Source organism: Pristiophorus japonicus, chromosome 21 (assembly GCF_044704955.1).
Source record: "Pristiophorus japonicus isolate sPriJap1 chromosome 21, sPriJap1.hap1, whole genome shotgun sequence".
NCBI lineage: Eukaryota > Metazoa > Chordata > Chondrichthyes > Pristiophoridae > Pristiophorus > Pristiophorus japonicus.
The window spans coordinates 93,115,832-93,130,936 of NC_091997.1; the positions used below are offsets into that span (position 1 = coordinate 93,115,832).

The 15,105-nt window shown below is 46.1% G+C and overlaps 1 protein-coding gene across 4 annotated transcripts in view; it reads right to left on the bottom strand.

Annotated features, from left to right (window-relative positions):
- Positions 1-15,105, bottom strand: part of tbc1d2b (TBC1 domain family, member 2B) — a 112,979-nt gene that overhangs the window by 16,179 nt on the left and 81,695 nt on the right. For all 4 annotated transcript variants that reach the window (XM_070865239.1, XM_070865237.1, XM_070865238.1 and 1 more), the window contains 2 exons: positions 14,268-14,762; positions 2,327-2,444 (listed from right to left, as the gene is read on the bottom strand). In XM_070865239.1, the coding sequence (XP_070721340.1) occupies positions 2,327-2,444; positions 14,268-14,762 (613 nt within the window). The remainder of the gene's footprint in view (positions 1-2,326; positions 2,445-14,267; positions 14,763-15,105) is intronic.

Genomic DNA, 15,105 nt, shown 5'->3' on the forward strand with positions numbered 1-15,105 from the left:
CTGCCTATGATGATGATGTTCAAGAATACAGAGCAATTAGACCTTTAAGGGTATATACATTTAGTGAATAATTCATTATATTTTATATTATATAATGTTTGTCATTATAAAACAGTGCATCGTCTGACCTACCTTAACTAAGCCATGAGGGAGTAATTGTACATAATAGAACATAATCAGGCCAACACCATGTATATTGCGTTAAAAACCCTAGCAGTCTCACTGTGTGCCAGAGGTGTAGGACTGGGTTTCCCCACACACCAGGGATTAGCCTTGTGCCACTTGTCAGATGTTTAGATGTTTCCCTTGTGGTGAGAACTGAGTAGAGTATTCGAGGTGTGGCCTGACCAAAGCACTGTATCAACTCAGCATAACTTTTCCAAAGTTTATATTCTACTGAAATTACGCAGCGAGTTACGCTCTGGAGTGCCCTGCCTGAGAAGGGTGGTGGGAGCAGATGCAGTAACAACTTTCAAAAGGGAATTGGATAAATAATTGAAGGGAAAACATTAGCAGGGTGATGGGGAAAGAGCAGGGGGAGTGGGACTGTTTGGATAGCTCTTTCAAAGAGCTGGCACAGGCTCGATGGGTAGAATGGCCTCCTTCTCTGCTGTATCATTGTATGATTTTGATTTAGCAATACAGGTACAGTGTCGAGAATCCGGAAGCCTCGGGACCGAGGCTGCTCCGGATTCTGTGTATTTCCGAACGTCTGGAAATGCCCGGACCAAGCAGATCAGCCCAGATGCCTCCAGCGTCAATGGTGAAAGCTCCAATACTTGAAAAACACATCGAAACACAGAAAGTAAAGCAGATGGAGAACGGGAGCGTACTCACAATACCTAGGTAGGGGAGGGATCGGGCGGCTGTGGGGGCGAGATCTGGGGCGGCCCGAGGCGGGGGTAGAGGTCGGCGGCGGCCCGAGAGGGGGTTCGGATTCCGGAACATTTTCGGGATTCTCGACGATGTACCTGTATAGCTCAGCATGCCAGCTGCTCCGTTGATCTGTCTGGTATGAATCCCAGGCTCTTGTTAGCTTCGCTCATAGCTAGCTTGACACGGTTGGGTCTCTCACTTTTTCTTCAAATGTGCAAGATCTTATTCTTAACTGTACTGAATTAGTTTGTTTTGGCTCTACCCACTTTCAAATATTGTCTTAGTTCATCTGTAACTTGTTGGCTACTTCATCAGACTCCTCCCTCCACCGGCCAGCCTCAATTTAGCATCTGTAAAGCTGACCAATTTTTGTTGAGTTTATGAATTATTTTTATGTGCATCAGAAACAGCAGAAATCCCAATAATGACCCTGACACTCCACTCGGGACATCTCCTCAGCCCAACAACATTCTATTCACTTGTACATGCTGCTTTACCCTGGGACATTCAAGCTCCCGTAATCCCTCATGTGGAACAGCAGAGGGTTTCGGGAAGTCTAGGTACACTAAATCTTAGGGCCTGCCAAAATCCACTTGGGATGTCCTTTCCTCAAAAAAGACGAGTGTTAGTCAAGCTGGATCTGGCCCTTCTGACAATGTTGGCTGCCATTTACTCGGTCATTTGAATAGATAATCCTCACACTTGTTCTTAATGGCCCATTCCATTATTTTTGCAATTACGGACGCAAAACTAATGGCCTGTAGATACCAGTTTGTTTAATTGAGAGCAGGTAGAGCATTGGCTCATGGCTAGCCCAGTAGGACCATCCTCTTCACCGACACCATCAAGGTGTCTGCCAGCACCACAAAGATTTCATCCCTCATCTGATTTAGCATCCTGTGCGTAGAATCTGAGAGAATTTATTGGCTTTGAGCCCTTTAAATCTGTCTAGGAAGCCAGGTGATATTAAAATCACTAGGTTTAAATACAGAACTTATGATGGGAACGTACTACTAGTTTCCGCTAGTGAATACTTCCCAGATATAACATTTCAGCAGAATAACTATTTTTTAGTTTGCCCTCAGTTTCAACCCTGTTTTCATCCTTAAAGGCTCTCAATTGTCCTTTCATAACCCTCTTGCTGCTGTAACACTGGATGAATTCCTTATTGTGTATTTGACTTTGACAGTTCTGCATATTTCTAGTTCTCTCTTTGCCTCTCTCACTGGTCCTTCAATTAGCAGCAAGTGGTGTATTTTAGTAAGCGTGCATGGTGCTGCTAGCTCTTTCTGCTGGAAATACTGATGTCTTTGGTCACAGCAGACGGAGGGATTCAGGAACAGTTCACCTTTCTCCTTGCTTCATTCGCACAGCAACGTTCGACCACCATTTAAGAGAAAGTATTATTGCAGTTAAATTAAAAGGGGAAGCAATTGTGCAATGATCTTACCTGTGACCCAAGCAGGTTCTTTGTGTAATAGTCTGGACTCATAAAACACTCCGTGATGGCAACCATGCACCAAAAGGCTTCTTCTTGTTCCAGGTATAGAAGTGCTATCGCTGCCAACCTGTACGGAGGATTTCACACATTTTAATGCAAGCTAGTTGCTTCTTCTCCTTGCTCTTTAGCAGTTCGCTTATGGCTAGACAACAACAAACAACATGTCTCTATGCACCCATTCCACATTCTAAACCAAGAATAGTTCCTGTATCTCTGTAGTCTGGAATAGAATATAATGAATTACAGAGAATTCATAAATCAACAATTAGCCAGTCACTGCAAGCAATTTTTCATAACTTTATGGTACAGGTGTGACGTCCGAAATCCAGAAACCTTGGGACCGAGGCCGCTCTGGGTATTTCCCAATTTTGGAAATTGGATTTTGGACGTCACACCTGTACCCTTAAAAAAAAAATCACAAACACACATGGAAGCTTTCAAAGGGAAAACAAGTAGTAACTCATCGGATGAGCGAAACACAGTTACTTTCTGCACTCCTGCACTGGGTGTATAAAGTAACTGTAGCGCAAGGTTTGCTGAATAATACAAATAAACTTACCTGGTCATTGCACCTACTCATAATATATTGATTCCCCAACATAGAATCATACAGTACAAGAGGGTGGCATTCAGCCCAGCGTACCAGCTCTTTGAATGAGCTATCCAATTAGTCCCACCCTCCCCATATCGCAGCACATTTTTCCTTTTCAAGCATACATCAAACTCCCTTTTGAAGGTTACGCTAGAATCCGCTGCCACCGTCCTTTCAGGCAGTGCTTTCCCGATCACAAGTACTCGCTGTGCAAAAAAATGCTCCTCTCTCCTCTGGTTCTTTTGCTAATTGTCTTACTCTGTGACCTCTGGAGTCCCCTCCAGTGGAAAACAGTTTCTCCTTATTTACTCTATCAAACCCCCTCAATTCTGAAAAGCTCGATTAAATCTCCATATACTGCCACATCCTATTTTCAGTGAATAAAATGACCATCGCTTACATCAAGTCCCTTGTATCGCATGAAGCGGTGCGCGGAACGTAATCAACTCCAAGCTTTACATTGAAAACACTCGCAAATAGCTGCAACTGGTGTCACTATAGAGAGGTGCTGAAGAGATATTACCCCGCCCGCGGGGAGCCAGTTACCCGCAGGTCATCTTGGCCAATTCCCAGCGGCACCGACATGGGCAGGTACATGCCACCTGCCTCCCCGCTCTGCCATGGATGCTGCATTTTTGCAGAAAGACTTATTGCAGAGGGAGGGTGGGGGAGAACATTCCAAAATAAAGTTAAAAAGTGGGAGGATTCTACTCAAGATTGAAGAAACTCTATACACTTAACGTATTAGACAGAATACATTAAGGTGTGCAATATATTCAAGCATCAGCTAGGTATGCAATGCTGTTGCAAGGATGTTCCCGTATGTGTGAATTGTTCCTACTTTGCTCCTTACACGATTAATTGATGGCCATCTCCTGGTCAAGATGAGCAACCTGCGATTCTGTCTGTGCTGATCTGGGCAATGAACTTCACCCAAATAGGAATAGAGGCACGAATCAGTGGCTCGACTCAGGCCTTTCTAACGCTGGCCGACAGCCGTTTTATCAATGACTGGGAGGACCAGAGAGGCAACAAAGTCTTTGCCACTTGGAAAGCAGAGGTGGGTTTTTGAAAGTCTATTTGTGTCAATTGATTTCTATCACTCTGAATGCAGGTTCATCTCCAGCTCACGGAGGCCAGAACTCCAGCTATGGGGAGTGTAGATATATTTTTTAAAGTCCATAAACACAGTGAAGCCCCCACTGGCCTAATCTCAAGATGAGGAGAAAGGTCATACAATGGGCCTTCCCTATCACAGCATTCCCCGCACTACAGCAGCTGCCTGCCATGTGTGAGAGAAGGGAGGGAAAGGGAGGACTGCCCCGCCACCATTACCGCCCTGAAATCTCAAAAGCCGAAAATCCAGCCTGTTATTTTTGGGAGTGGGTCGAGAATCCACTGCCATCCCGCTCCCACACACCTTTGAGGATGAGGATGAGGATGAATTTCTTCTCAGTGAATCTTAAATCTATGGAATTCTCTGCCTCAGAGAGCTGTGGAGGCTGGGTCATTGAATATATTTAAAGGTGGAGATAGACAGATTTTTGAGCGATAAGGGAGTCAAGGGTTATGGGGAGCGGGCTGGGAAGTGGAGCCGAGTCCATGATCAGATCAGCCATGATCTTATTGAATGGTAGAGCAGACTCGAGGGGCCAGGTGGCCTACTCCTGCTCCTATTTCTTATGTTCTTATGAAAGGTGATGAAAGGTAGGAAGCAGCAGGTAATGTTGGGAAATCTGGGCCTGGTTTGTAACTAGGCTACATTTCAGTTGAAGGTGATCGCACAACATGTCCACGATTAGAGTGTGGATTCAATGAACCAGATAGATAATGTATACTTGGCCACGGTAAACCCGCCCTGTAACCATGAGAAAACCACTATTTTTTTGGGGTGTGGAGGAGAACCATCAAAAAAGACCCCTCAAAATCTGTAGTGATTCTCCATCCCATGAAGACATAGGCAACTTTATTACATCTGGAATGGCATTATGATGCAAAAAGGAATGTTAATGATGCTGAATGAGAGCTATAGATAGGAAGGACCTATTTCCCTTAGCAGAGAGGTCAATAACCAGGGGGGGGGGAAATTTTAAGTAATTGGTAGAAGGTTTAGAGGGGAGTTAAGGAGAACTTTTTTCACCCAGAGGGTGGTGGGGGTCTGGAACTCACTGCCTGAAAGGATGGTAGAGGCAGAAACCCTCATCGCATGTAAAAAGTACTTGGATGTGCACCTGAAGTGCTGTAACCTACAGGACTACGGACCAAGAGCTGGAAAGTGGGATTAGGCTGGATAGCTCTTGGTTGGCCGGCGAATGGCTTCCTTCTGTGCTGTAAATTTCAACGATTCTATGATTAAAACTAAGAAAATTCAGGGTATCCTGAGGTCAAGGTAGGCAGATTTTGTGTGTGGTAACTATTTGTTTAGTTTAATTTTATTAAGCTTTGTATGCGAACACTGGGCATTTTTAATGTTCTGTACAATTGTGCCTGTCTCATACTATTTTGCAGGAAAGGACAGCAAAATATTGAAGCCAAGGTCTTGTCCGGAATCTCAGCATTTACAGTCTAAATGAAAGCCAGTTCCTTAAATTAATACTTTTTACCTTTTCTCTGGTCGATTGACCAATCTATTTCCTGCACTACCCATAATACTGCTGAATGTCCGTTACCATCTCACATTAGTTAGATTCCTTTAATGCAGCAGATGGTCACTGCTTGTTACAGTAAACCAGCCAGACTATTTGGAAAAAAGAATCTTTACAGGCTTTGGGCTTTATTTACACTTGCCATGGTTTGCAGCTGCTGACATACACCACTAGATGGCAAACGCTGCTCATTTAAGGATTTCCCAGCACAATGCCTGCTCCACTATCCAGACACTACAAAGACCAATTGAGCCATCAACACTGCTGTCCTCCATCAAAGAAGTGGAAAAACATGGCCATAGATGACCATTTTAACTATTGGAGAATAGCTTTCTTGTTGGGCCGATGGGAAGGAAGGAAGAAGAGGTAATCCATGAAGCCGTCTTGATATCAACAACTCCAAAAACAAGCAAAGGAAAATATGATTAGCTGGAAAACTGGAGTATTTACCAACAGCAAGGGCTCAAACACATGACAGGCTTAGTGCCATAAATCATGACTGTTTTTTCTTGGGGGGGGGGAGGGTGGTGAAGTGAAAGAAGCTATTTACAAATGTGGGATGCCACGGGATACAGACTTGAATGGATATATGGCAGACGACTGGTTTAGCAATTCACCGTCAGATCTGGCTGGACCACTTAAAGCATTATCGGATTCCTGTTCTCATCTGCCAAAACTGCTCACTATCCCAGAATCATTCTGGAAAGATAAACCCCGACTTCTATTCTCCACTGCTAACCGTCTTTTTAAACCCCTCTACCCCGTCTCCACCCTCACCTCCGACAATAACTGTGAGGAGCTCATGGAATTCTTTGTCTCTAAGGTTGAGACCCTCCGTTCGGCCGCCTCTGCCTCTTCCCCTAAGCCCACCGAGCCAAACTTCCTTTAAGGAAGCTCCACTGCGCTAGCCCTGACTCACATCTTTCTCCAGTTTATCTCCAATCTCCCCTCATGACCTTTTCAAGCTCACCCTGTCCATGAGCCCACTTCCTGCTCCCTTAAATCTATTCCCACAAAATTACAGACCACCCAACTTCCTTTTCTGGCTCCCATGTTAGCTGACCTTGTTAATGGTTCCCTCTCCTCAGGTACTGTTCCCCTCTCCCTCAAATCTGCTGTCATCACCCCTCTCCTCAAAAAAATACCCTCGATCCCTCCGTCCTTTCAAACTACTGCCCCACTTCCAACCTCCCTTTCCTCTCCGAAGTCCTTGAACATGTTGTTGCCTCCCAAATCCGTGCCCATCTTTCCCGCAATTCCATGTTTGAATCCCTTCAATCCGGTTTCCGTCCCTGCCACAGTACAAAAACGGCTCTTATCAAGGTCACAAATGACATCCTTTGTGACTGTGACAAAGGAAAATTTCTGCTCATCCAGAATTGGATGTCGGATAAGCAGTCTGACAATTTAGAGACCGAGGAGGGGGTCGAGAGAAGTGGTGGTGAGGTAGGGCTGGGTGTCATCAAAGGTAAACTATCCCTTCTTGTCCTTCTCGACCTGTCTGCAGACTTTGACACGATTGACCACTCCATCATCTTCCTCCTCCAACGCCTCTCCATGCGATGGCCTAGCTGGGTGGGACTGCACTCGCCTGGTTCCATTCTTATCTATCTAATCGTAGCCAGAGAATCACCTGCATCGGCTTCTCTTACCACTCCTGCATCATTACCTCTGGTGTCCCCCAAGGATCTAACCTTGGCTCACTTCTATTTCCCATCTATATGCTGCCCCTTGGCGACATAATCCAAAAACACAGCATCAGTTTCCCCATGTACGCTGATGACACCCAGATCTACCTCACCACCACTTCTCTCGACCCCCTCCTAGGTCTCTAAATTGTCAGACTGCTTGTCCGATATCCAATTCTGGATGAGCAGAAATTTTCTCCAATTGAATATTGGGAAGACCGAGCCATTGTTTTCGGTCCCCGCCACAAACTCCGTTCCCTAGCCACTGACTCCATCCCTCTCCCCAAATTCTGTCTGAGGCTGAACCAGATTGTTCGCAAATTTGGTATCATATTTGATCCCATATTCGCAGCATAACTAAGACCGCCTATTTCCACCTCCGTAACATCGTCCTTGCCTCAACTCATTCGCTGCTGAAGCCCTCTAGACTTGACTATTCCTGGCTGGCCTCCCACATTTACCCTATGTAAACTAGAAGTGATCCAAAACTCGATGCCCATGTCCTAACTCGCACCAAGTCCCGCTCACCCATCACCCCCTGTGCTTGCTGACCCACATTGGCTCCCGGTCCAGCAACGCCTCGATTTCAAAATTCTCATCTTTGTTTTCAAATCCCTCCATGGCCTTCCCCCCTCCCTAATCTCCTTAAGCTCTCTTCCCCCCCCCCCCCCCAAGATTTCTGCGCTCCTCTAATTCTGCCCCCCTGAGCATCCCAGAGTATAATGGCTCAACCATTGGTGGCTGTGCCTTCTGTTACCTTGGCCCCAAGCTCTGGAACTCTCTGCCTCTCTCCACCTCTCTATCTTCCTTCAAGAAGGTTTCCTTAAAACCTTCTTTGACCAAGCTTTTGGCCACCTGCCCTAATTTCGCCTTATGTGGCTTGGGGTCACGTTTTTTGTCTCATAATACTCCTGTGAAGCACCTTGGGACGTTTCACTACGTTAAAGGCGCAAGTTGTTGTTGTTAAAAGCTCTTTACAAATGTTGGGGTGCCGATTTGAAAGTGGAGAGTAATCAGTCACACTGGCAGGGCTGTCACTGAGTCTTGGATCACGGCTGCCTCAACCAAACATGGGGATTTCAATGGCCATAGAAACAGCAGAGGTTTAAAGATACAAAGCTGAGTAGATTGGGATTAGTAAATCAGGGTGACCAATGACAAATGTCCAGAACCAGTAATGCAAGGAGCACGTCGTTTCATTAGGGCCGGCATTCAAGGAGTTCACACAAGTCCGAAGGTAGCATGGTTCGGATAATTTTCCTGAGGGTTTCAATTCACCGTATGAGATCACAAATCGAATCAAACTCAAAGCTTTACAGACCTCGAGGTGCAGCAAGCAACTCCCTGGCTCTGTGCTGCAAGGCACATTATGGAAGCAGGGTTCAGCCTTAAATCTCTCCTCCAGTTTCAATGTGAAGTTTTAAATAGGCTAATAGACCGCATTTAAAATGAATTTCTGTTAAGTGAATTCTGGAATAATCTCTTTTGATGTGGGTGTGATTCCAATCCTGCCTGGTGATGGTGGTTAGATCAGGGGAGGTAAGCTGGAGTTAATGACCGAGCGTGTAATCGGGATCTAAAAGCTGGTCGGGCTTCACCTCAGCTTGTTGAGATAATAATTTATTTAAGCTTGTCACTGCAGAAATAGGCTCGACTCATCTGTGATTGCAACAAACATTCAGGATAATTGTCACGGCCGCTAAAAATGCCAAAAGTATTTGTTTTCAGGCCTGGGCTGGCGAACAATACTCAGAGCAAAGGAACAGTTACTGTAATCACCTGTCTGCCAAGAGGAAGCTGGACCCTCCCCAAAGAGAGATGTCGGGTGTGCAAGGACTGCTGTGACCTCTGGTGCTGAGAACCTATTGGGCCAGAATGACTTGGTTTGCTTCCATTAATCTGCAATGCCCTTCCTTCCTTCGACCATTTGTTCACAGTTTGCGACGCTGAGACACTGCTCCATGGACAAGAGCTCATCCATGTTACAATTGTCAAAGGCTCAGTTAATCAATTCTGAAAAGGACTCAACATCTTCTTCAACTAATTATTTTTAATGAGAAAGCTTAAGGCATTGTGCCAGTACAGTGCTGCATTGCTGATTATCTGGTGTACCCATCATGCTTGTGTAATTTTATCTTGTGTAAATAAATGTGATTATGTTTTAACCTGAATGACATCTCAGTCTGCTTTTACAGCCTCAGAACGGACAAGAGTACACGGTGAACAGCCCAAGGCGAAGCAAAGTATGTTGGTAAAATCTAATTGTTATCCCTCTGGCAGGTCCCTCATATTCACAATATGCATTAAATGCTCTGGGGCACGCAAATATAGGTCTGCCTGTGGAAAATTCATTTTGCAGTGAACATGAATGAAGAGTTGGGAGAAAACTTGAGATTAACCGAGCTGCCACAGCATAACAAAAATGGTGGAAATCAGGAGACAGCAGAGGCTCTCATGGCTGTGGGGAAAGAGCAGGGGAGTGGGACTAATTGGATCACTCTGTCAAAGAGCCGGTACGGACACGATGGGCCGAATGGCCCCCTTCTGTGCTCTAAGCAAATTTTTAAGTAAAATTTCAAGTAAAGGATGCACGTCATGCTAGGGACTCCATACCTCAAGAACAGACTGTGTTGAAGCTAAGCAAAGTGCTCCAGCCCTTGGGAAGGGGGCATGGACACAAAAGTATTTGGCTTAATTTAGAATTCTCATCATGAACCCTGCCTATTCTCTCCAAAAATACAGAATATATCCGGTTAGTGCCTTTTACACACTCTTCACAGCACTACCAATTCAGATTAAAAAAACACTCCATACCAATTTTTCTTAATGAGATTTTACTACATCTGGTGGAAGTGCAGTAAAAACATTATTGCTGCATTTGCAGCACAAGGAAACTGATTAATGAGTTTGCAGATCCTTTTAACTCCCAGGTACTGACGAGTATTTCACTGAATCATGGGGTTTGAGTTGGTCAGTAGCCTCAAGGCAATATATAAATTAGGACCAGATTATTTTTTAAATTCTAATTAATAGCAGTGGAATGACTATGATGGTGTGCCCACTACATGTAAACAACATCCTGTTGGTTCCAGTTTTGCTGCTCTACCTTCTGACTCAAACGGAATGTAAGGGATTGGGATATTCCAAGTTTGTAATATCTCTAAGTTTTCAGATGACACTAAGCTGGGTGGCGGTGTGAGCTGTGAGGGGGACGCTAAGAGGCTGCAGAGTGACTTGGACAGGTTAGGTGAGTGGGCAAATGCATGGCAGATGCAGTATAATGTGGATAAATGTGAGGTTATCCACTTTGGTGGCAAAAACACGAAGACAGAATATTATCTGAATGGCGGCAGATTAGGAAAAGGGGAGGTGCAACGAGACCTGGGTGTCATGGTTCATCAGTCATTGAAAGTTGGCATACAGGTACAGCAGGCGGTGAAGGAGGCAAATGGTATGTTGGCCTTCATAGCTAGGAGATTTGAGTATAGGAGCAGGGAGGTCTTACTACAGTTGTACAGGGCCTTGGTGAGGCCTCACCTGGAATAGTGTGTTCAGTTTTGGTTTCCTAATCTGAGGAAGGACGTTCTTGCTATTGAGGGAGTGCAGCGAAGGTTCACCAGACTGATTCCAGGGATGGCAGGACTGACATATGAGGAGAGACTGGATCAACTGGGCCTTTATACATTGGAGTTTAGAAAGATGAGAGGGGATCTCATAGAAACGTATAAGATTCTGACGGGACGGGACAGGTTAGAGGCTGGAAGAATGTTCCCGATGTTGGGGAAGTCCAGAATCAGGGGACACAGTCTTAGGATAAGGGGTAGGCCATTTAGGACTGAAATGAGGAGAAACTTCTTCACTCAGAGAGTTGTTAACCTGTGGAATTCCCTACCGCAGAGAGTTGTTGATGCCAGGTCATTGGATATATTCAAGATGGAGTTAGATATGGCCCTTACAGGTAAGGGGATCAAGGGGTATGGAGAGAAAGCAGGAAAGGGGTACTGAGGGAATGATCAGCCATGATCTTATTGAATGGTGGTGCAGGCTCGAAGGGCCGAATGGCCTACTCCTGCACTTATTTTCTATGTCAATGTCCAGTCCACACTCGCATACAGTGTTTCTTCAGTTCAGAAACTGTTAAAGGTTGAATTTTCTCAGGGCTGAGACAGCTGAAGGCACGGCCACAAATAGTGGAGTGAGGAAAATCAAGAGATACACAAGAGGCCAGAATTAGAGGCAAGCAGCGATCTCAGGGGGCTTGTAGGACTGGAGGAGATTACAGCGATGGGGGCTGTAGGGCTGGAGGAGATTACAGTGATGGGGACGGAGGGTTGTAGGGCTGGAAGAGATTAGTGATGGGGACGGGGGGGGTTATAGGGCTGGAGGAGATTAGTAATGGGGACGGGGGGTTGTAGGGCTGGAGGAGATTGCAGTGATGGGGACGGGGGGTTGTAGGGCTGGAGATTACAGTGATGGGGACGGGGGGTTGTAGGGCTGGAGATTACAGTGATGGGGATGGGGGGTTGTAGGGCTGGAGGAGATTACAGTGCCTGGAAGCAGTCAGCTTCTGCTGTGACTGCTTCTCATTCGAACTCAGCCAAGTGTTGTCAGGTGTCTGGAGTTTTAATTTATTTTATGCTGGGTTTCAAATCCCCTCCCCTATCTCTAACCTCCTCCAGCCCCTAAACCCCTCCCTATCTCTGTACCCTCCTCCAGCCCCAACACCCCTCCCTATCTCTAATCCCTCCAGCCCCTATAACACTCCCGATCTCTGTAACCTCCTCCAGCCCCTAAACCCCTCCCTATCTCTAACCTCCTCCAGCCCCAACACCCCACCCTATCTCTAATCCCTCCAGCCCCTATAACACTCCCGATCTCTGTAACCTCCTCCAGCCCCTAAACCCCTCCCTATCTCTGTACCCTCCTCCAGCCCCAACACCCCTCCCTATCTCTAATCCCTCCAGCCCCTATAACACTCCCGATCTCTGTAACCTCCTCCAGCCCCTACACCCCTCCCTATCTTTGTAACCTCCTCCAGCCCCTACACCCCTCCCTATCTCTAACCTCCTCCAGCCCCTAAACCCCTCCCCATCTCTGTAACCTCCTCCAGCCCCTACACCCCTCCCTATCTCTAACCTCCTCCAGCCCCTAAACCCCTCCCTATCTCTGTAACCTCCTCCAGCCCCTAAACCCCTCCCTATCTCTAACCTCCTCCAGCCCCTACACCCTTCCCCATCTCTGTAACCTCCTCTAGCCCCTACACCCCTCCCTATCTCTAACCTCCTCCAGCTCTACAAGCCCCGAGATCTCTGCTCTCCTCCAATTCTGGCCTCTATCTCTGATTTTCATCGCTCCACCATTGGTGACTGTGCCTTCAGCTTCCTTGGCCCTAAGCTCAAGAATTCCCTCCCTAGACCTCTCCCCGCCTCGCTCTCCTCCTTTAAGACGCTACTTAACTTTTGGTCACCTATCTTAGAATCTCATGTGGCTGGGTGTCAAGTTTTGTTTGATAATGCTCTTGTGAAGTGCCTTGGGACGTTTTACTACGTTAATGACGCTATATAAATATAGATGTTGTTGTTGATTTCTCTTATCTAATCCAGTACTTGGAGTTCTTTCTGGGCCAGGCTCCAGGACATGGATGTACAAGTAGTGGCTCTATTGCGAATTAGCAGCAGTGGAAGAATAGGAACCAGTTAACTGAACAGTCAATATCCTGGATGTGGGAAAAACCAGTCAACCCATGAAACAAGGAGGGGATTTAATGGAAAGAAGCTTTTTGTGTAATGAAGCTATGTTTTCAAATTCTGCTTTAGTTGGCGGTTACTTTCTACGTGCGGTTGTACATAACAAATAGGAGCAGGAGTAGGCCATTCAGCCCTTTGAGCCTGCTCTGCCATTTAATATCATGGCTGATCTTCTACCTCAACTCCACTTTCCCGCTCGATCCCCATATAGAAACATAGAAATTTACAGCAGAAGGAGGCCATTTCGGCCCATCGTGTCTGCACCGGCCGACAAAGAGCCACTCGGCCCTCGGTCAGCAGCCTTGAAGGTTGCATATAAACCTATGAACAATGGCGGAAAGGTAAAGAGCACCCAGCCCAACCAGTCCGCCCCACACAACTGCGACACCCCTTACACTGAAACATTCTACACTCCACCCCAACCGGAGCCATGTGATCACCTGGGAGAGGCAAAAACCAGATAAAAACCCAGGCCGATTGGGGGAAAAAAAAATCTGGAAAAATTCCTCTTCGACCCATCTAGGCGATCGAAACTAGTCCAGATCACCACCCTGGTTGTATTTAATTCCCTGCAGTACATACTGCGCCAGCCAACAAGAGGTTATCCAGTCTAATCCCAATTACCAGATCTAGGCCCGTAACCCTGCAGGTTACGGCACTTCAAGTGCCCAGCCAAGCACCTTTTAAATGTGGTGAGGGTTTCTGTATCCACCACCCTTCCAAGCAGTGAGTTCCAGACCCCTACAACCCTCTGCGTGAAGAAGCCCGCCCCCCCTCAAATCCCCTCTGAACCTTCCACCAACCACCTTAAAACTATACCCCCTCATAATTGACCCCTCCACCAATGGAAATAGGCCCTTGCTATCTACTATATCAAGGCCCCTCAAAATTTTGTACACCTCAATGAGGTCTCCCCTCAGCCTCCTCTGTTCCAAAGAGAACAAACCCGGCCTATCCAATCTGTCCTCATAGCCAAGATAGCCCTTGATTCACTTAATATCCAAAAATCTATTGATCTCAGCCTTGAATATACTCAACGACTGACTATCCACAGCCCTCTGGGGTAGAGAATTCCAAAGATTTACAATCCTTTGAGTGAAGAAATTTCTCCTTATCTCAGTCCCAAATGGCCGACCCCTTTGTGCGAGTAAATGTAACAGAACAGAACTAGCTAACTGATAACTCAAGACTTCTATCCAAACACGAGTAAGTTCACACCTGTTTAAGCCTTGGCAGTATCCTACATCTGGGTTTCTCCAGGAAAATGCCAACAGAATATTTCGAAGTTTTTGTACTCCTTCCGAGGTTGGCGAGGCATAGTGCTTATTGTTTGGCAAAGTGCGCATAAGGTCCAGCTCAATCTGCTTCGAAGCGGGATTCTGTTTCTCTCGTGCTTTCTCCAGCAACGAGTTAAAATATCCTGAACTGCATTTATCCCTGTATTTTCTGACATGGAGGTGGACACACCACTTCCAGACTTTTGAGCGATGTTCATGTGGAACGCCCCAGCGAATGAGGCTCTTCAGCTCTGGCGAGCGCACCATTTCTCGGTTCATGGTGCCAGCAAAGTAATTCGCCCACTTCACTCCCGTGGAAATCTCATGGCCATCGATGAGCGACAGAGACTTTAAATCTAGAGCCCGAACCTTGGCAACCAACTTCTCCTCTTCATCATCTTCAGGGACGGTCTTGAAGCCATATACGTCGTACTCACTGGAAGCAAAAAGACCAAACCTTTTAACGGTAAGAAAAAGTACTTCACTTTTTAAAACGGAGATTATAAAATAACATTCAAGCTCTTTAATATATCTCCCATTCCTATTTCTTCCCATTTTAAACTCTCCCTACTTGCCACTTTTGCAGTAACTGAGGGCTTTGTCCAAGTTTATCGAGCCATTGAAATTAATTCTTGGTTTCTGCTCCCAGTCTCAAGGATACAGGTCCACGTGTGATCGTCATACACGGTAAGTATGGGTTTCACTTTTCCTGCTTGCTTTGCCCATGGTGTCTATGTTTCAAAACTTGGTGCAAGTTTCATAGTTTGACGTCAGCTTGA